Genomic DNA, 22,722 nt, shown 5'->3' with positions numbered 1-22,722 from the left:
TTATGTTTTGCCTCCTGATATATGGGATGTGGCTTAGCTTACCTGTGTCACCTACTTTGCTTCTCCCTTCCTCTTCCCGAATTTTCCTTCTTGTTTTTAATTCTCTTTTTGGTTACTGTAGTAACTGTAATATTCTTATATCTTCATGTCGTATTACATAACTTTAGTCAGTGTGTTCATTTCCCTTGATGTAAAATGACAATATTCTTATTTCTATCTTCCCATTACTATTTCCTTTTGAATGTAAGTTATTTTGAAGACTTAAGATTTCCCAATTGGTGCTTTATGTCAATTTTTGGAGCTTTGTAGAGACGTGTTTCTATAAATGTTTCGTGTTTGTTTGGAAACAAGGGGTGTTCTCCAGTTGTTTTGTGCCATTGTCTGTGTTTTTCCTTCAGATCGGACTTGTTAATTGTGTTGTTTAGATGTTTTGTATCTGCATTGCTTTTTGATTTGTTTGTTCTATCAGTTACTACAATAGGTATGTTAAAATCTCCCTCTGTGGTGGTGGATTTGTCCATTTTCTTTATGGTTTTGTGTATTTTTGCTTTTTTGAAGCTGTGATATTAGGTGCATAGAAGTTTAGAATTGTTAAGTCTTCCTAGTAAATTGAACCTTTGATTATTATACATTTATCTTCTTTATCTCTTGTAATATTCTTTGCCTTGAATCTTATTTTGTCTGCTCTTAGCGTAGCCACGTTTGCTTTCTTTTGGTTATATTTCTGGCATATCATTAAAGAAATTATTGTCTGTTTAATCTTTTATATGGGCTGGGCACAGTGGCTCACACCTGTAATCCCAGCACTTTGGGAAGCTGAGGCGGGCAGATCACCTGAGGTTGGGAGTTCGAGACCAGCCTGGCCAACATGGTGAAACCCCGCCTCTACTAAAAATATAAAAATTAGCTGGGCGCGGTGGTGCACATCTGTAATCCCAGCTACTTGAGAGACTGAGGCATGAGAATTGCTCGAACCCAGAAGGCAGAGATTGCAGTGAGCCGAGATTATGCCACTGTACTCTGGCCTGGGCAATAGAGCGAGACTCCATCTCAAAAAAAAATCTCTTAAATGTCCTTACGTTTTGAGTTTAGTTGAAGTAAACTGCATATGGCTACATTTTAAAAAAAATTGTCTTGAGAATTTAGTTCAATTATATTTGTTATATATATACATACATATATACATATATATTTGAATGTATATCTGTCAACTTATTCTATATTTTAAAGCTGTCTAGCTTTTCATGTTTCAAGTTTTTTCCATTTTTGTTTTTGGATAATGGAAGATTTTTTTTTCTCACCCTTCCCCAATTGATTTAAAAGTCATATGCAGTATTTCTGATTGTTTATGTTTATCTTAGAAATTTTGAAATGTATACTTAACAAAGTTTAAAAATAAACAATATCTTTATTCTCCTCCTGGCAAGAACAAAGACTTTAGAAAGCTTTTAAGTTGGATCAAATCAATCACTTTGACTTATATGCTTTTGTTGTACCAAATTTTTGTTCTATCTTGTTTTGTTTTGGTCTTTTTGAGACGGTCTCACTCTGTTACCCAGGCAGGAGTGCAGTGGTACACTTATTGAGTGTACTCATTGAGGCTCACTGCAGCCTTAACCTCCTGGGCTCAAGTGATCCTCCCACCTCCAACCTCCCCAGTAACTGGGACTGTAAGTGCACCACCACACCTGGCTAATTTTTGTATTTTTTGTAGAGACAGGGTTTTGCCATGTCGTCCAGGCTGGTCTTGAGCTCCTGGGCTCAAGTGATCCACCCGCCTCGGTCTCCCAAAGCACTGGGAATTGCAGGCGTGAGCCACCATTCGTGGCATGTTTTTTTTTTTTTTTTTTGAGATGGAGTCTCACTCTGTTGCCCAGGCTGGAGTGCAATGGCGTGATCTTGGCTCATTGCACCCTCCGCCTCCCAGGTTCAAGCGATCCTCCTGCCCCATCCTCCTGAGTAGCTGGAACTACAGCCGTGCGCCACCACACCCAGCCAATATTTTTTATATTTTTAGTAGAGACGGGGTTTCACCACATTGGCCAGGGTGGTCTTGATTCCCTTGACCTTGTTATCCGCCCGCCTCGGCCTCCCAAAATGCTGGGATTACAGGCGTGAGCCACTGCGCCTGGCCTCCCTGTCATGTTTTTTAACCTATGAATTAGAAATTGTTATTGTCTTACGAAGTTCATATTTGTTTATATCCGCACATGTTAGTTTCCATTTTCTTTGCTCACTGAATATTTTTACACGTCAGACTTTTGGTTAGTGTTCATTTTCCATCTTCCTGAAGATGAATTTTTTTTACAAATTTATTAGTGAGGGCCTATTAGTACATTAGTAACTTCTCTCAGTTTTTGTCTGGAAATATCTTTATGTTGACCTCATTCTGAGTGAATACTTAGCAGAATACACAAATTGAGGTTGGCAGTTACTTTCTCTGAGCACTTTGAGCACATTGCTCTGTGTCATTGATTGTTGTGAAGTTATTGTGTATCCTTTCCTTTTTGGTAGCCTCCCTTTTTTTCTGGCTGGGTTTTAAATCTGATCTCTAATTTTGGTGTTTAGTATCTTGACTGTGATATGCTTAGGTGTAGCTTTCTTTTTATTATCTTGTGCAGGTGTTACTGTGAGGATTTGTGTCTTTCATGTATCTTTAAAACTTTACAGCTATTATCTCTTTGAATAGGACTTCTCACCCATTCTGTGTATTTTTGCCATCTAGAAGTCTGATTAGATGTTTATTAGTCACTCTCTCTCTATCCTTCCCTGACTCTTAAACTCTCTTTCATATCTTCCATCTCTATGTCTTTCTGAGATACATTCTCAGTAATTTCTTCAGATGTCTTTTCCAGCCCAGTAATTATATCTTCAGCAATATCAAATCTGTTATTATCCAACCTATTTCTACATTTTTAAGTCAGTGCTTAAAATTTCCATTTCTAGTAAGTTTTGCTTAGTTCTTTTTCCAGACTGCCTGGTTAGTTTTCATAGCCTGTTGTTCCTTACACTTGGATGCGTCATGCTATTGCCAAGTAACTGATGAGAATCACTTTGTCTTCCATGAAGGAAGTATTGCTGTCATTTCTGACTCTCACTAAAGCTGTACGCAAAGTTTAAACCAAACATTTGAGGTTTTTGGTTTTTTGTTTTGTTTTTTAAGAGAGCCTCATTCTGGAGTGCAGTGGCGCGATCCCGGCTTATGGCAACTTCCACCTCCAAGTTCAAGCGATTCTCCTGTCTCAGCCTCCTGAGTAGCTGGGACTACAGGCACACACCACCACACCCAGCTAATTTTTTGTATTTTTAGTAGAGATGGGGTTTCACCATGTTGACCAGGCTGCTCTTGAACTCCTGGCCTCATATGATCCACCCACCTTGGCCTCCCAAAGTGCTGGGATTACAGGCATGAGCCTCTGCACCCAGCCTGAGTTTTTATCGTCTGTACTAGACGAGCAGCATGCCTGAGAAAATACTTCGTTTTGCTTGGCTTCCATGCAGTTGCTATTTCTCTGCCTTTTCTAACATAGTGCATAGACAGACCCTTGGTGAGGTGGTGTGCACTGCATGTTTTGTATTTTTTGCAGCGTTTACCATTGACAGCCTACATGTGATATTTTCTTTTCTTTTATTTTATACAGAATGCCCATAATGCTACGTAGTTCAAACTGTGTTCTTACTGGAAAAACGCCAGCAGAATTTGCCAAACTGAACGAATGTCCTTTAGATCCAGGTATGTGTGAAGTCTTGGATTTGCCCCACTTTCCTTATTCTTTTATTCTGCTGCTGCTGTTGTTTTAACATTTTGTCTCAAAAACAGTGCCAACTTTTCTACTTTATAATGAACTTGTTCACAAAACACCCAGAAATTTGTCTCTAGCTTTATCTAGCTTTATGCTATTAGTCTGTATTTCTTTTTTTTTTCTTTTTTTTTTTCGAGACAGTCTCTCACTCTGTCACCTAAGCTGGAGTGCAGTGGTGTGATCTCAAGCAGTCCTCCCACCTCAGCTTCACAAACAGCTGGGACTACAGGCTTGTGCCACCATGCCCAGCTCATTTTTGTATTTTTAGTAGAGATGGTGTTTTGCTATGTCATCCTGGCTGATCTCCTGGACTCATCCACCTTAGCTTCCCCAAATGCTGAGATTACAGGCGTGAACCACTGTGCCCAGCCCTATTAGTCTATATTTCTCAAAGACATACTGTTTCTTCTTTTATTTCAGACTTAAGACTTTAATATGCCACATTCTTGTTTATTGCCATGATTTGTCAGTCTTTTCTATCTTTGGCCAGCAGTTTCTTTTGGTATGCCTAAAAATTCAAGAATAATCTTCCAAAGTTACTGGCCTTGCCTCGCTGAAAAAAATCAAGTATCTCACTTCAGGCTCAAGTATTTCACTTCAGGCTGTTTTAAATGCAGTAAAGCCAGGGGAAGATGAAAGTATTTTTTGGTTTACATTTTGAAAAGTTTTATTTTTGTGCCTATTTCTAGGCAATTTCTTTTGTAAAATTTCAAACTTAGAACTTAACAGGAAGTTTATCTTAATTCTTTAACTCATATTTCACATTGATTTATTTGAACTTATAGTTGCTTTAATCTTATTCCTGTAAAGTTACATTGTTGTAGAATCTCAGAAGTTTTGGAAAGAAGTTAATGAAGAATGTGACTTTACTAGACTGTAACAGAATGTTGCATAAGTCGAATATGTTGTATTGTTTTTGCTTATATTCTGCAGGTATAAAATGAAGTATTACTTTATCCTACTCTGAATTGTGTGCAAAAAAAAATAAATGATGATGCATGAATTTTTTCGAATATGCAATATTATTTGGAAACCTAATCTTAATCTACCATTATCACTGATTTGTTAGAAAACTTAAAGTAAATTTCAGTTTATATTGAAAATTGTCAGTTACACTTTTACTTAAGAGCTCTGACATCTAATTTATTTAACTTGTTTTTTCATTCACTTTCTACATATGTCAGGGCCTGGTGATTCATAGACCAATAAGATATATTTCCTGTCCTCAAGATTTTATACAAATATAGCTCATTTGTATAAAATAATGTGCTGATCTTCAGTCCATAAAACAACATCAGATGGGCACAATGGCTCATACCTATGATCCCAGCGCTTTGAGAGGCTGAGGCAGGAGGATGGCTTAAGACAGCGAGTCAGCCTGAGAAACATAGTGAGACCCTGTTGTTGGAAGAAATTTAAAAATTAGCTAGGCGTGGTGGCACATGCCTGTAGTCCTAGCTACTCAGGAGACTGGGGCGGGCGAATCACTTGAGGTTAGGAGTTCAAGGTTGCAGTGAGCTATGATTGTGCCACTGCACTCCAACCTGGGCAACAGAGGGAGATCCTTTCTCAAAAAATAAAATCAGCAAACCCCTTTGAATCAAGTGTTAGCCAGTGCCATGAAGCAGTAGAAAAGGTAATCTGATTCACAAGATTCTTGCCATTACTAAATCAACACTGGTTGAGGAATAAATGATTAAGTTTTTCTTGTTTCCTTTGGGTAGGTGGCTACTTCATTGTTAAAGGAGTAGAAAAAGTTATTCTTATCCAAGAGCAGCTGTCTAAGAACAGGATCATCGTGGAGGCTGATAGAAAAGGAGCCGTTGGAGCTTCAGTTACCAGGTAAGATGGTGTCCTTAAAAAATATTGGTCATTCAATTAGTCCTAAATGGCTATCTTTCAATACAGAGGGAGCCAGTTATTACCTCTAAAAGCAGGCATTGTAATAGTTAAGCTATCTGCATTCAATTTATTATGAAAGTCTGTAAGCATAGGGTATTGATTTTAAAATTTCAGTGATGGGAGTCTGAGACATCGTTTGAAAAGTCACTGTTTAAGCTGAATTTTATCTTAGCTTATAGAACATGAAAGGAGATTTTTAAAGAGAAAAAATATAAAACCACTCTTAAGTTTTTCATGCTCCTTTTCAGCCTTTTACCATTTATTTGTATATTCCTGCAGCAGTATGATCAGGGACTATTTGACCCTTAATACTAAATGACCTATATTATGGACTTAACACCCTATTGTTAGTTTTCTAGACCAGCCTCTTTCACAGTGTACTCATTTTTACAACAGTATCCCTTTCGAGGCTTCTGTAACTTTTTATTTTCACATGTAATTTGAAATGTGGAGGTTAATGAGTTCTGGGAATAGAAAGATTTGTGGCATAGATAAGATGTCAGAGTGTAGTAGTTTCCCGTTTGATAACCTACAACGAACTGATTAACTCAGAGTTTCTGTACTTTTCTTTCTGATGGAGAGGCAGTTAACAATGATGGTCATTCGTCGAGTACTTACCAGCAGCCAGGCAAAATACTAGATATATTATTTGTCACCTCAGTCTTCCAAGATAAGTGGTACTGTTAACATCTTCATTTTACAACTAACAGGCCTTAAGCTCAGGGGTACCTTGACTGTAAGGGGTAGATAGCCTTTGAACCCAGATATAGTTAATTCTATAGTCCATGTCTTCCCACTATCTAAACTTTGGAGCCAGGGCAATTTCAATTTGAGTTTGAATCCTAAAGCCTTTGTTTTCTAGATATGAGGCACTGGAACGTGCAGTTACTTAACTTCTCTAAGTCTTGGTTTCCTCCTATGTGATTTTGAGATAATACTTCAAAGTTTGACTATGTAGAAGATTAGAGCTAATATAAGTAACGTGGGTAACAATGCATAGTAGCAGGTAATCTGTGTGTGTTACTAATGTGGTTGATTAGAGCTTTTAAAATGCTTTGAAATCCATTAGAAATTTTATAACTAACACAGATACCAATAGAAGGATATTCCTTTCTTTTGGCTTTACTATATACCAAGACTGTGGGTATGTTTTGTTGAATTACTAGTTTAAAAACTCACATAAATTCATTTCTTTTTAATTTCCTCTTTATGGTTAAGGCCCATATTATAAAATTGGCCTTGTATATATGCTCTACACTGGATCAAAGTAATTCAGGTGGAGTCAAAGTGAAGTTGGTCAGAAAGTAGTTGTCACTCATTCACACACAGAACTTCCATCATAATCTCAAAGTCAAAGAAAAATTTATCATGTTTTTAAATGTTCACAGAAGTGGCAGCTGGGCAGGAAAGGGATTGTCTTTTTAAAGTACTTACTAGAAAGGACCTTGTCATTGTTGTTGATCAGTTGACCCTTGTTGATTAATGATCATTGCTATTGCATGTTATTAGCTTGAAACTCAGTGGGGATGCAGTTTAACCAACTTGTATTTACTCATAGCTCTACCCATGAGAAAAAAAGCAGAACCAATATGGCTGTGAAACAAGGACGATTTTATTTGAGGCATAATACTTTGTCAGAAGATATACCCATTGTCATCATATTTAAGGTAAAGCTGCAGCTCTCTTCTGAAAATTATAAGAATTCTTTCTCTGGTTTATTTACATATATAATTAGAGATTTGGAAGGTAAGGAATTTTTGGAGTAGAAAGATTTGTGATGTAAGTTGTCAGTCATATGATGTATTTTAAATTGAAAGCTGGCTGGGCATGGTGGCTCATGCCTGAAATCCCAACATTTTGGGAGGCCAAGATGGGCAGACTGCCTGAGCCCAGGAGTTTGAGACCAACTTGGGCAACATGGTGAAACCCCCATCTCTACCAAAAAAAAAAATAATAATAATAGCTGGCTGTGGTGGTGTGCACCTCTACTCCCAGCCACCCAGGAGGCTGAGGTGGGAGGATGGCTTAAGCCTGGGAGGCAAAGGTTGCAGTGAGCTGAGATTGTGCCACTCTGCTCCAGCCTGGACAACATAGTGAGAACTCATCTCTACAAATAATAAAAACATTAGCCAAACTTGGTGGCGTGTGCCTATAGTTTCACCTATTTGGGTTGCTGAGATGGGAGGATCACACAAGCCCAGGAAGTCAAGGCTGCGGTGAGCCATGATCATGCCACTGCACTCCAGCCTGGGCAATACAGCAAGACCCTATCTCAAAACTAAAGAAAAAAATCAGCTTATTTGTGAATTGTTGGCCTAGAATGCAAAAGACATTTTCCATAGAAACAATATTGAAATGGTATAGTGTTCTTAGATACAGGCATACTTCAGAGATACTGCTGGTTTTGTTCCAGACCACCACAATAAAGCTAATATCACAGTAAAGTGAGTCACACGAATATTTTACTTTCCCAGTGTATACAAAAGTTATGTGTATACCATACTGTAGTCTGTTAAGTGTACAGTAGCATTATGTATAAAAAATACATGCCTCAATTAAAATATACTTTTTTGCTAAAAAATTGTAACAATTATCTGAGTCATAATCTTTCAGTGAGTTAGAATCTTTTTACTGGTAGAGGGTCTTGCCTCAGTGTTGGTGGCTACTGACTAATCAGGGTGGTGGTTGCTGAAGGTGGCTATGGCATTTTCTTAAAATAAGACATCAGTGAAGTTTGCCACAGCTATTGACTCTTACTTCGTGAAAGATTTCTCTGTAGCACACAATGCTGTTTGATAGCATTTTACCCACAGTAGAACTTCTTTCAAAAATTAGAGTCACTTGTCTTAAGCCCTGCTGCTGCTTTGTCAATGAAGTGTACGTAATATTCTACATCCTTTTTTGTTATTCCAACAATATATACAGCCTCTTCACCAGTATTAGATTCCATTTCAAGAAATCACTTTCTCTGCTCATCATTAAGAAGCAACTCCTCACCTGTTCAAGTTATATCATGAGATTACACCAATTCAGTCACATCTTCAGGCTCCACTTCTACTTCTAGTTCTCTTGCTATTCCCACCACATCTGCAGCTACTTTCTTCACTAAAGTCTTAAACCCCTCAAAGTCATCCTAGAGGATGGGAAGCAGCTTCTTTCAAACTTTTGTTAATGTTGATATTTTTACCTCTTCTCATGAGTCACAGATATATAGACATTCTTTTTTTTTTTTTTTTTTTAAGGTGAAAGCAAGTTTATAAGAAAGTAAAGAAACGAAAGAATGGCTACTCCATAGGCAGAGCAACCCCAAGGGCTGCTGGTTGCCCATTTTAATGGTTATTTCTTGATTATATGCTAAACAAGGGGTGGATTATTCATGAGTTTTCTGGGAAAGAGGTGGGGAGTTCCCAGAATTGAAGTTTCCTCCTCCTTTTAGACCATATAGGGTAACTTCCTGACGTTGACATGGCATTTATAAACTATCATGGCGCTGGTAGGAGTGTGAGGACGACCAGAGGTCACTCTCATTGCCATCTTGGTTTTAGTGGGTTTTGGCTGGCTTCCTTACTGCAGTCTGTTTTATCAGCAAGGTCTTTATGACCTGTATCTTGTGCCAACCTCCTGTCTCATCCTGTGACTAAGAATGCCTTAACCTCCTTGGAATGCAGCCCACTTGGTCTCAGCCCCTGTTCAAGAGAGAGTCACTGTGGTTCGAACACCTCTGACATATTTCCCTCTTCCCCTTTTATAAGACAACCCTAGTCCTAAGGTTCGTAGAAGGATGAAGACCCATCTTCCATAACTTCTTCAGGCTGAATAGGAATGATGATATTCCTGCCTAACTATTAGGGTCTCTCGTATTCAGGGGAATCACAGATATTCTTATTGGCATCTAGAAGAGTGAATCCTTTCCAGAAGGTTTCCAGTTTACTTTGTCCAGATCCATCAAAGGAATCACTATCTATGGCAGCTATAGCCATAAGACTTGAAAGTTGAAATTACTTCTTTATTCATGGGCTGCAGAATAGATGTTGTGTTAGCAAGTACAAAAACATTGATCTTGTACATCTTTATCAGAACTCTTGGTGACTGAGTTCATTATCAATGAGCAGTAATGTTTTTAAAGGATCTTTTTTTCTTAGCAGTTGTTCTCAACAGTAGACATAAAATATTCAGTGAACTATACTGTCAACTGATGCGCTGTCATCCAGACTTTGTTGCTTCATTGGTAGAGCACAGGGAGAGTAGATATAGCATAATTCTTAAGAGCCTTACGATTTTCAGAATGGTCAATGAGCACTGACTTGAACTTTTTCTAGACCCTCACAAGAAAGTCAGCCTGTCCTTTGAAGCTTTGAAGCCAGGCATTGACCTCTCCAGCTGTCAAAGTCCTAGACAGCATGTTAGAAGTCTTTCAATAGAAGTCTGTTTCATCTACATTGAAAATCTGTTGTTTAGTGTAGACACCTTCATCAGTGATCTTAGCCAAATCTTCTGGATAACTTGCCGCAGCTTCTCCATCAGCACTTGCTGCTTCGCCTTGCACTTTTATGTTATGGAGATGGCTTCTTTCCTTAAATCTCATGAACCAGCCTCTGCTAGTTTCCAACTTTTCTTCTGCCCCTTCCTCCCCTCTCTCAGCCTTCATAGAACTGAAGAGAGTTAGGCCCTTACTCAGGATTATGCTTTAACTTATTGTGGCTGGTTTGCTCTTCTATCCAGACCACTAAAACCGTCTACATATCAGCAATAAGCCTGTTTCCCTTTCTTATCGTTGATATGTTCACTGGAATAGCACTTTTAATTTCCTTCAAGAACTTTTCCTTTGTGTTCACAACTAGTCTAATTGGTGCAAGAGGCCTAGTTTTTGGCCTGTCTCAGCTTTTGACACGCCTTTCTTTCTCAACTTAATCGTTTCTACCTTTTGATTTATGGTGACAGATATGCAACCCTTTTTTTAACTTGCATACTTAAGAAGCCATTCTAGCATTATTAATTGGCCTAATTTCACTATTGTTGTGTCTCAAGGAATAAGGAGGCTCAAGAAGGGAGAGAGATGGGGGAATAGCTAGTTGGTGGAGCAGTCACAACACACATATTTATCGATTAAATTTTTCATCTCTTATGAGCACAGTTTGTGGCACCCCAAAACAGTTACAATAGTAACATCAAAGAACGCTGATCAGCTGGACGCAATGGCTCACGCCTATAATCCCAGCACTTTGGGAGGCTGAGGCGGGGATCATTTGAGGTCGGGAGTTCAAGACCAGCCTGACCAACATGGTGAAATCCCATCTCTACTAAAAATATAAAAATTAGCTGGGTGTGGTGGCACACGTCTGTAATCTCAGCTACTTTGGGAGGCTGAGGCAGGGTGATTGCTTGAACCTGGGAGGTGGAGGTTGCGGTGAGCCTGGATTTCGCCACTGCACTCCAGCCTGGGCAACAGAGTGAGACTCCGTCTCAAAAAAAAGAAAAAAAAAAAGATCGTTGATCACAGGTCACCATAACAGTGAAAAAGTTTGAAATATGGCAAGAATTTACCAAAATGTGACACAGGGATATGAAGTGAGCACATGCTGTTGAAAAAATGACACCAATAGACTTGCCTGAAGCAGGGTCAGTCTGCAAGCAGGGACAAACCTTCAATTTGGAAAAAGACAATATCTACAAAGCCCAATAAAGCAAAGCATGATAAAATGATATGTACCTATAGTGACACAGAGACCCGTTTAACCTGCTCTAAGACATAAATACTATATACATTCAGTGAACAGTTAAGTTGTCGTATTAGTTATCAAGCAAAATAAAAAAAATAGTTGGCATTGTGTGATACAGTTAGTTGATCCTCAGTATTTGCAAATTCCCTGTTTGTGAATTCACTTACTTGCTAAAATTTATACATAACCCCAGAATCAATACTTGCGGTGCTTTTGTGGTTATTTACAGATATGCACTGATATGGAGTGGTAAAAACTTAAGTCACCCAGCGCACATATTCCCAGCTGAGACTGAACAAGGCAACACTCCGCCTTCTTGTTTCAGCCCTTATGTTGTAATCAAGTGTCTGTTTTGCAGTCTATTTAGTGCCGTATTTTTTGTATTTTTGTGCTTTGTTGATTTGCAGTATAAGATGGCCCCCTAGTGTAATGCTAAAGTTCCGTCAAGGTGTTCCAAAGGACAAATAGGCTGTGATGTGCCTTCTGGAGGAAATATGTGTTAGATAAGCTTTGTTCAGGCATGAGTTATAGTGCTGTTGGCTGACTTCAAAGTTAATGAATCAGTGATAAATATCTTTTTTTGTTTTTTTGAGATGGAGTTTTGCTCTTTCACCTAGGCTAGTGTGTAATGGTGCGACCTTGGCTCACTGCAACCTCCCTTCCAGTTTCAAGCAATTCTCCTGCCTCAGCCTCCCGAGTAGCTTAGGATTACAGGTGCCCTCCACCACGCCCAGCTAATTTTTGTATTTTTAGTAGAGATGGGGTTTCACCATGTTGGCTAGGCTGGTCTTGAACTCCTGACCCTGTGATCCTTCCGCCTTGGCCTCCCAAAGTGCTGGGACTACAGGCGTGAGCCACAGCTCCTGGCCTTAAATATCTTTTAAAAGAATCACACAGAAAATAAGATTCTGTATTGATTAGTTGAGGAAAATGTAACCATAGGCTCACAGGAACCTAGCCCTGTATTTTTCCTGGAACAATGGTTCAGTATTTACTATTCAGTATTTGGTATGATTCAGCAACTTGATAGAACATAACTACCGTGGATAATGATAACCGATATATAGGTACAAAATGAATCTCGATAACCAGTTTAGTTGAAATGAAGAGCTCAGATTATTTGAGGAGATACTGGATGCTTCAGATAATTTTAGAAATGTATAATATTTATTCAGTTTCAATAGTATGATAGTGGAAATAATTTTTGAGTCAAAATTAGAGAAAACAAAGGAAGAGATCCTCTGAGGTTGAACTAAGTTGGTTAAAACGGAAAAGTATTTTGGGTATAAACCTCAGAGGAGTAAGAAAGAAAGGATTGAGTCTTTACTGTTAAAGTTGTAACCAGGTGACAGAGGGTAGGAGTCAGGGAGAAAAGTAGCCCTCAAATCAATCTGATGATTGGGATTTAGGGAGAGAACCCCTGATGGTTCATAAGTATTGAATGGATGTTGACAAGTCAGGTTCTTTAACTCAGGAAGCATCCATATTCTAAATGCAATTGTGTGAAGGAAGTTTTAGGAAATTTAAAAATGTTTATTGTAGCCGAATGTGCTTTTGAGTTCTATAAATGAGATGGAGCCATTTTCTTTTCAGGATGATGATGATGATAGTCATAGTAGCAGTACCATATCAGAGGGCCCAGGAAGAATTCTTAAATATGCTTTTTCTTTTCTTTCTTCAGGGTTTGCATTTTTTAAGCACAAAAGTAATTTTGGCTTTTCTTATAGGGATCCCACAGTGTCCAATGCAGTGTTTTATGTACATAGTGATGAATATTGAAAATTTTATCTAATGGGACTGGGCACAGTGGCTCATGCCAATGATCCCATCACTTGGGGAGGCCAAGGCGGGTGGATCACTTGAGGTCAGGAGTTTAAGACCAGACTGGCTAACATGGTGAAACGCCATCTCTGCTAAAAATACAAAAACTAGCTGGGCATGGTAGCTCATGCCTGCCCCAGCTACTTGGGAGGCTGAGGCAGGAGAATTGCTTCAACCCAGGAGGCAGAGATTGCAGTGAGGCGAAATCACATCACTGTACGCCAGCCTGGGCAACAGAGGGAGGCTCCGTCTCAAAAAAAAAAAAAAAAAAAAAAAGACAATTTTATCTAACGATGTAGAATTACATCTCCAGCAGAGGGCAGTATGTTCCCATGCATCCAAAGGACTTTTTTTTTTTTTTTAGAAGGTTTTATAGACCCTTGAAGATGCATAGTACTGCTTTCTTTCTACCAGAAATTATAAATTAATTATAATGCATATAATCTTCTATCACTCATGGAAAATGCATGACTAGACCCATGCATACATTAAAATCAGAAAACATATTAAGTACTGCTTTTTGGCTAGGTGATGAGTTTAGTAAGACAGTTTTGCCAGGCTCAGTGGCTCAGGCCTGTAATCCCAGCACTTTGGGAGGCCGGGGTGGGTGGATCCCAAGGTCAGGAGATCAAGACCATCTTGGCTAACACGGTGAAACCCTGTCTCTACTAAAAATACAAAAAATTAGCCGGGTGTGGTGACAGGTGTCTGTAGTCCCGGCTACTCGGGAGGCTGAGGCAGGAGAATGGCGTGAACCCGGGAGGCGGAGCGTGCAGGGAACCAAGATCGTACCACTGGACTCCATCCAGCCTGGGCAACAGAGCAAGACTCCGTCTCAAAAAAAAAAAAAGGCTTTCTTCTGTCAAGTTTGTTTAACATTTATATTGTACATCTATACACACATATGCTTACATACACACAGCTGACTTAAATCCTTTTTAGAATAGGGCTGTAAATTAACACTATGCATATTTATGTAACCAGTAGTTGTGGTTTCAGACTTCTCCCTTTCTGATTATAAAGATATTCCTTGCGTTATTTAAAGTTAGAAAGCCACTTAAAAGTATATCTACATTTTTGGATATATTTTTCCAGATCATTTTCCTGTGCTTCTGTGATATACACATAAATTTTTATTTTTTTCACTTAACCATGCATTATGAATAGCTTTCCCTGTTAGGGATCTGCATCATTGTTTTTAGTGACTGTTGTGTAGAAGTTGCATACTTGTGGTGGAATTTACTTAACCACTTTCCTCTAGTGGGGCATTTAGGTGTCATTTTTTTTCCCGAAGGCTTTCCTCTTAAATACAACCGTAGGATGACTGTTATACATACCTGTTTGTGCACGTTGCTGATTGTTTTGTGAGACTTTATTCCTAAGATCGGAATTTTTTTTAAAAAACTTGGTACATGTTGCCAATTATTTTCCTGAAACATATTCACTACATTCTAATCAGTAAATATTTTAAAATTTTTAGTTTGGATAAATGAGCTAAATATTTTGGTCATGAATGATCACTTTTATTGGTCTCCCACAATAGGTATGTTTTAATAAATTGATGGGAATTTGTTTGATAACCACTGTTTAGACTTTTCCATCTGGGAGGCAGCATAGAGTATTGGGTATCTTAGAATCAGACAGATTTAGGTTGAATCCCAGCATCTGCACTTATTAGCTATGTGACCTTGGGCGTAATTTCCAGTCTCTTTGAAGCTTGGATAACTCATCTATTAAGGTGAGAAGTTTAAGAGAGTTGCCGTGAAGAGCAAACAGGATCATGTATTTTTTGAAAAGTCCCGGAAGGGGAGTGCTCTTTTGCTTTCCTTAGTTCTCTTTAGTCAGAAACCCTGGGAAGACAAACGGGGATACCAGAAAAGACACATCATTTCTCTTTGAGTGTTGTGTGGCCCTAACACAGACCTTGACAGTCATTAGGACTTGATGGTTGTTGATTGTAACCAACAATTGGCTGAAAGTGACAGGAGCAGCAGGGTTTCCAGATTCCATGCTGAGTCTGAATATGATGGAGAAAGCTTTTAAGACATAGATCAGCCTTATTTATGGACTTGAATCACTACAAAGGTTCTCCTGCCCATGAATCTTCCTCACTTTACGTCTTGTATTCGCAACTATGCAGCCTGTTCTTATGATGGCATCTGTAGTTTGAAAGATTTTGCAGAAAAGGTGATCAGATTTCAAGGGTGGGCAGTGTTTCCTGGAAACTAACTTATATGGAAATTTATCTTTTTTTTTTTGAGATGGAGTCTCGCTCTGTCGCCAGGCTGGAGTGCAGTGGCAGAATCTCGGCTCACTGCAACCTCTGACTCCCTAGTTCAAGCGATTCTCCTGCCTCAGCCTCCCAAATAGCTGGGATTACAGGCACGCACCACCACGCCCAGCTAATTTTTGTATTTTTAGTAGAGACGAGGTTTCTCCATGTTGACCAGGATATTCTTGATCTCCTGACCTCGTGATCCGCCCACCTTAGCCTCCCAAAGTGCTGGGATTACAGGCATGAGCCAACGTTCCTGGCCAAAATTTATCTTCTTTAAAGAGAAACAGTCACAAAGTTAGAGAGGGCCATCACAGTTCTCTTATTACCTGCTGGGACTACTGTGAGTAATAATAGATTGATTTTGGTCTACTTTAAAGAAACATTAGAGATTTCTGAATAGTAGATATTTTAAGAAGTTATTTCCTTTCCCGCCTTCACACAGTATATTTCAACCTGTTACCATTAGTGTGTGTATCAGTCTCTTCTGCTCATTAGTATTCTTTGTTTTTGTCTTTAAAAGTCACACCTTGTAGATATCTAAAAAGACTTCATGCCACTTTTTATAGTGCACCTCCCCTTATTTTCGTTCAGTGGTATTGCTGATTTCTGGAGTGTAGGGGACCTGCTGAAATGTATTATCTCTGCTATTTTTTCATAAGGTTATTATGTAGGATTTACTTTTGACTTATTAGGAAAAATGATTTCAGATATCTGGAGTACCAAGAGGTCCATATAAAGCCAGTTTTCAGATGTCTAAATTATGTCTTTAAAGTAAAATGGTTCAGCATTTTGCTGTCGTTTCCATAGCAATATGTCATTTATTTGTGGCTGTGACTACTGAAGGCTAAATAGTCATAAAGTCAGTTCGGTCTTTGCAGCTGGTGTGCTTTGATGATAACTTGACTGAGTTATCGCCCCTGTATTTAGTGACTTGATATAGGAAGAGTTTAGTCCTTTTAGAGCAAAGCTTTGGCAGTAGTCATGCTTTCTGCACATATGGTGTCATTTACCATGTGCTTGGCATATCTTTGTTTCATAGCTTAGAAATATTTGGAAGGCCTAAGCAGTTTGTTTATATCCCTGTTAGGACATTTGAGAATTTTATGCAGTTGTAAAATTACCACTTAGGTTCAGCACCAGGACAACTTGAAGTGGCAATCCATACGTCAAATGAGGAAAGACCTTTTCATTACAGGTTGAGCATCCCTTATCTGAAATGCTTGGGACAAGCAGTGTTTAGGATTTCAGGGTTTTTAAAAATTTTGGAATGTTGGCATTATCCTTATCCTTGTGGTTGAGCATCTCAAATCCAAAAATCCAAAATCTGAAATGCTGTAATGAGTATTTCCTCTGAATGTCATGTCTGTACTCAGAAAGTTTCAGATTTTGAAAGCTGATCATGGTGGCCTGTGCCTATAGTACCAGCTACTTTAGAGGGTAAGATAGGAAGATTGCTCGAGCCCAAAAGTTTGAGGCGATAGTGTGCACTGCAGTTGTGACTGTGAGTGGCCTCTGCACTGCAGCCTGGGCAACACAGTGAGACCCTGTCTTTTAAAAAAGTTGGCTGGGTGTGGTGGCTTTGGCCAGGTGTGGTGGCTTATACCTGTAATCCCAGCACTTTGGGAGACTGAGGCAGGTGGATCACTTGCAGCCAGGAATTTGAGACTAGCCTGGCCAACATGGCGAAACCCCGTCTGTACTAAAAAAATACAGAAATTAGCTGGGCGTGGTGGCAGATGCCTGTAGTCCCAGCTACTTGGGAGGCCGAGACAAGAGAATCACTTGAATCCAAGAGACAGAGGTTGCACTGAGTTGAGATTGCCCTGCTGTACTCTAGCGTGGGCGACAGAGTAAGACTCTGTCTCCAAAAAAGCAAACAAACAAAAAAGAAACAACCAAAAAAACTCTCTCCCCCTAATTTTTTTTTTTTAAGTTTCAAATTTTGGAGCATTTTGGATTTTCAGATTAGGGAAACTTAACCTGTGTTATTTAAACACCAAAGAAAGGAATTCTGTTCTAATATTTGTGACTGGCTACTTGCAGACCAAAGAGAAAGTGCAGATGGTTTTACATATATGCCATCACCATCAAAGTAAATGTAAGCCAGTGTGCTTGAGCTAAGAATAATCTAGTTTTGTTTGTTTGTTTGTTTAAAAATTAGAACCGATACTTTTTTTTAGGATGCCTATCTTTTAATCCATGGAAGGCTAAGTGTTTTAATGAAATTGTATAATTTTTAAATAGTGGAGCTTATTTCTAGTATCCATTTGAATAAATGTTTCCATATCAAATTGGAGGTTAAAAAAAAAAGACTGCAAAAACTATAGGAAAAGGGTTTGCATCCTGAGAACTTGTTTGCTAAAAAAAAAAAACAAAAAACAAAAAAAGGAACAAAACAAGTTGTACATTTAAACGAATTGTTTTAAATTCAGATAGTGAATTTAATTCCATCTGCACTGTATAACAAATTACAGCACAGTTTCTGTTAGTTGGGAATTTAAGACTTGCTTGGCTGGGTGGTTCTGGCTCAGGGTCTTTCATGAGCCAGAATGTCAGCCACAAGCCAAGTGTAGTGACATGTGCATGTAGTCCCAGTTACTCAGGAGGCTGAGGCGGGAGGTTCACTTAAGCCCAGGAGCCTGAGGCTGTAGAGCACTGTGATTGCACCTGTGAATACCCACCTATTTCAGCCAGGGCAACATAAGCAAGACCCCTTCTCCAAAGAGGAAAAAAGAAAAGATATCAGCCAGGGCTGCAGTTATCTGAAGGCCGAACTGAAGTGGGCTGGAGGATCTACTTCCAGGATAACTCACCCCGAGGGCAGCTGACAGAAAACTGCAGGTCCTCATTGGCTGTTGGTAAGATGACATAGTTCCTCACCACTGGACCTTGCCACAGACTGCTTGTGTGTTTCCGTGACATGGTAGCAATCTTCCCCCAGAGAGAGCACTCTCAGAGCAAGCAGGCAGCTGTAGTGCCTTTTGTGACCAGTCCTTCAAAGTCATCATACGTGCCACCTTCACATTTTTTCTATAGAGGTGAGGCATTAGCCTACACTTGGGGTGGGGAATTAGTCTCCACCTTTTGAAGGGAGTGTCAAAGAATCTATGAAGGTTTTTAAAACCACTGTAGTTGGCCTAAAAGGGACATGGGATCTATTCAGATTCCCCCCAAATCTTCAAAACTTTCTATAAGTTTACATCGGATCCCAAAGTATCCAAATCAGATTTATAGAATGCAGACCACTGAAGGTCAAATGTAGAATCACAGAATTTTGAGCTGGAAGGGATCTGGTTTTTCTTTTATGCAAATGAGAAAACAGAGGCGAAGAGGTTGCATGACAGTGGTAGTTGTAATGTCTGTGTCTGTTGTTGGTATTATATTAGGATGAACACCTCAGATCTCTGGACTTTTAGATAGATGCCTGTGTTGTCCTCAGGATAATGTCCTGGATGTTCTGCCCTGGAACTTGGGATTTGATTTTCCCTTCCTTTCTCTTTTGTGTGGAGAACTGAGAACTAGGGCATCAACACTAACCAGACAATTATCCTCTGGTTTTGTCTTCTCTACAGCTGAAGGAAGAATTTTAATGCAAACATAACTTTTCCCCTCACTTCTAAGAAGCAGACTATTACTCTTCCAAGAGAGATTTAGTGAGATTATGCTGTGTTCCTTGATATGGCAAAATTCCAGGCAAATGTGTGAAGGAGTGAGTACCATATGGAATCTACAAAGACCTACGTTACTGCTGCCACCTTGAAACACTTAAGTGGGTTTCTGAAACCTCTTAAGTGTGTTCCTACTTTTTTTTTTTCGAGACAGAGTTTTGTTCTTGTTGCCCAGGCTAGAGTACAGTGGCGCAATTTCAGCTCACTGCAACCTCCACCACCCGGATTCAAGCGATTCTCCTGCCTCAGCCTCCCAAGTAGCTGGGATTACAGGCACGTGCCAACACGTCTGGCGAATTTTTGTGTTTTTAGTAGAGATGAGGTTTTGCCACATTGGCCAGGCTGGTCTTGAACTCCTGACCTCAGGTGATCCACCTGCCTTGGCCTCCCAAAGTGCTAGGATTACAGGCGTGAGCCACCGTGCCCGGCCCGTGTGTTCCGACTTTTTAACAGTCTCCTTTGAAACCTGCATGAAGTTTGGTGCGATATCTCTAGGATAGTGAGGTAAAACATGTTTTAGGAAAAATTCTTTTAGCCTAAATATGAATGATTTGACAGTGCTCAGAAAAATTGATTTTGTGACAAGACTGATTGGGGTTCTGCTTATTTTCAGCAATGCATCTTTTCTGATTCACTGCCCTTTGGCTGTTGGTCTTTACAGTTTGCCTTTGTAGTCATGACCAGTTGTCTTTACCATACCTCCCAGCCTCCTTTTTTTGTGATGAAACTCTTAGAATATTTAAAAATTTTAGCAGATAGTACACATGCAAAAAATGTTTGCGAATGTTTGTTTTCCACTTTCTAATCAAAATATCTGTTTCAGGTTTTTCTGCAGCTTGGGCAAGGCTGCCAATGCCAGATGGCACCGTTTCTGAGAGAAGAGCTAGCTTTTGCTTAGAAGTAATACCCACAAACAATGCCAAATTAGCATAAGCAAATGTCAGTGAGTTAACACAAAGCCAACACTCTTTCTATCTTTTCTTTCCTTCCTAGGCCATGGGTGTTGAGAGTGACCAGGAAATTGTGCAGATGATTGGAACAGAGGAGCACGTGATGGCTGCATTTGGGCCCAGTCTGGAAGAGTGCCAGAAAGCTCAGATTTTCACACAGATGCAGGTGTGTCTTTTCATGTCGTCCTTTGCCATGAAATGGAATTGGAGACTTAATGCCGCTCATTGATAAAGCTCATCGGATGTGATGGCTTTGGGCTCATGGATGTGGGAAAGGTATTGGGGAGATGGGAAGAGTGAAGTTTCTTTAACTCACTTTTGTCAGGATTGGAGGAAGGAGTTTCCTCAGACAAATTAGGAGCCTATGGTGCCTAACTTAGAATAGGGATATATGGCCAAGAGGTGTTTATTTTGATATAATAGCAAGTACTGTTTTATTTTTCCTTATTTGCCTGAGTGATAATATATTTTTTTAAACTATGGCAACTCTCGTGTAAAGGGGGTGTGTGTGTGTGCATGCATTTCTCTTTCATATCTTTTTTTATTCCCTACTTCAGTTGCTTTAGGCATTCAGTTGTATGTGGTTTCTATTTCTTTTCCTGAATTCCCAGTGCTACTTTGGACAGCAAGGAAAACCAGGGATCAGTCCTTTTTACTGCTGCAGAGCCTTCATTGACCTGCTCAGGCACTCCTGGTTGGACCCTGGGAATTTTAGGACAAGACTCAAAGATGAAGATTGAGAAATACACACGCGCACGCACGCGCGCGCACACACACACACCCACACACCCCCCATAATAAAAATAATTGCACTTCCCTTCCCACATGGAGGGAGCCCCAGCAGCCATACTTAGGATTTTAGTCCCATACTTGCAAGTGCTTTCCTAAGTATAAATCAAAGGTAACATCCCTCATAGCCATCCTGGGAGGTGGGAATTCCCTACTATAGAATCACAATAAACAGTTCTTACCTATCCACATGTACATTGTCTGTTCTGTGGGTTACGTATGACATATGTAAACTCCAGCCTGTTTTTTTTCTCCTCGCCCAGGATGTTTGTAGAGAAAGCATTTCCCGCTTATATCTGTTAGTGTGTATTCTGAAATCAAATCAGTATTGATATTTTTGTAACTACACTAGATATTTAGAGAGATTGAAATAGGTCAGTATATATATAATTCCAAAGCACAAATCAGTAAGGATTATTCTCATCACTGCCTTCCTCTTTTTCAACAGTTAATTAGTAGTTGACTGCAGTTACAGGGCAGGCAGCACCAGGAATAGTGGTTTGGATTTAGGAGATTCTATTTTTGGCCTTTATCAAAAATGAAATATTTGATAGACATGAATCTTTGTTATACACTGAAGTTATATTGTCCAAGGGTTCCAAGAACATGAAGAGAAAACATTAAGAAATATCCAGGAGGCAGAAAATGTAGAATCTACCCTGCAAACAGGAATATTTGGTTCCATTTTGGGAGATACCCTATTTTTTAATGCTGTGTAGTGCCCTACAAGAGCAGTTTACCTTAATGGTTTCCCAGTGGCTTCAATGAAATCCATTATGCATTTTATTTCAAACATCATCACTGGGGTCAAATAACCCTAGCATTGTAAAGCTGAGCAGAGCCCAAACAGTAGGTTGGAAAATCATTCATTTATTTCTGTTAAATAGGTTCTGACAGAAAATTTCAGCTAACTAAATCAGATCAGATTAGTGAAAAGATGGCAGGAAAAGATGGAGGGAAGTTAACATAAAAAGACAAAAGTTCCTTTTCCTCGAAAGGAAAGTATAACTTTGAAAGTGCTTGTACTCTGTATGCTGGATTTAGGCACCTATTAGCTATTGAAACTGATAAAAGGATATAGAGATACAAGTAATCCAAAATAGTTGATATGTAGAACATATATTACCAGTTACGAAAATATGAATATTCTATGCTATTCTAAATGAAAATGTAGTAAGTACACTTTGTATTAGTCTGTTCTCACATTGCTATAAAGAAACACCTGATCAGCCTGGACAACATAGTAAGACCCCATCTCTACAAACAATAAAAATAAATTAGCCAGGCGTGGTGGCATGCACTGGTGGTCCCAGCTACTTGGGAGACTGAGGCAGGAGGATCACTTGAGCCTGAGAGATCAAGGCAGCAGTGAGCCATGATTGTGCCACCCCAGCGTGTGCGACAGAGTGAGACGTTGCCTCAAAAAAAGAAATGCCTGAGACTGGGTAATTTATAAAGAAAAGAGGTTTAATTGGCTTATGGTTTTACAGCCTGTACAGGAACCATAGTGGCCTCTGCTTCTGGAGAGGCCTCAAGAAGCTTCCAGTCATGGGAGAAGGCAAAGGAAGGGGCAAGGCGTCTCATATGGTGGGATTGAGAGCAAGAGAGCTTGAGAGAGGAGGGGGTGCCACACACTTTTAAACAACCAGATTGGGAAAACTCACTATCAGGAGGACAGCACCAAGGGGATGGTGCTAAACCAGTCATGAGAAATCCATCCCCATGATCCAGCCACCACCCACCAGGCCCCACCTCCAACGTTGGGCACTAAAATTTGACATGAGATTTGGT

At 39.5% G+C, this 22,722-nt stretch overlaps 1 protein-coding gene across 2 annotated transcripts in view; it reads left to right on the top strand.

The window, feature by feature from the left end:
• LOC105497691 (RNA polymerase III subunit B) overlaps positions 1-22,722 on the top strand; it is a 136,732-nt gene that overhangs the window by 14,291 nt on the left and 99,719 nt on the right. For both annotated transcript variants that reach the window (XM_011768973.3, XM_011768974.2), the window contains exons 7-10: positions 3,642-3,733; positions 5,528-5,645; positions 7,264-7,372; positions 20,186-20,308. In XM_011768973.3, coding sequence (XP_011767275.1) covers positions 3,642-3,733; positions 5,528-5,645; positions 7,264-7,372; positions 20,186-20,308 — 442 coding nt within the window. The remainder of the gene's footprint in view (positions 1-3,641; positions 3,734-5,527; positions 5,646-7,263; positions 7,373-20,185; positions 20,309-22,722) is intronic.

The sequence above is a fragment of the Macaca nemestrina genome, chromosome 10, assembly GCF_043159975.1.
Source record: "Macaca nemestrina isolate mMacNem1 chromosome 10, mMacNem.hap1, whole genome shotgun sequence".
NCBI classification, from domain to species: Eukaryota; Metazoa; Chordata; class Mammalia; order Primates; family Cercopithecidae; genus Macaca; species Macaca nemestrina.
Note: the sequence above shows the minus strand (reverse complement) of the source record. Positions and strands in the feature narration are given on the sequence as shown.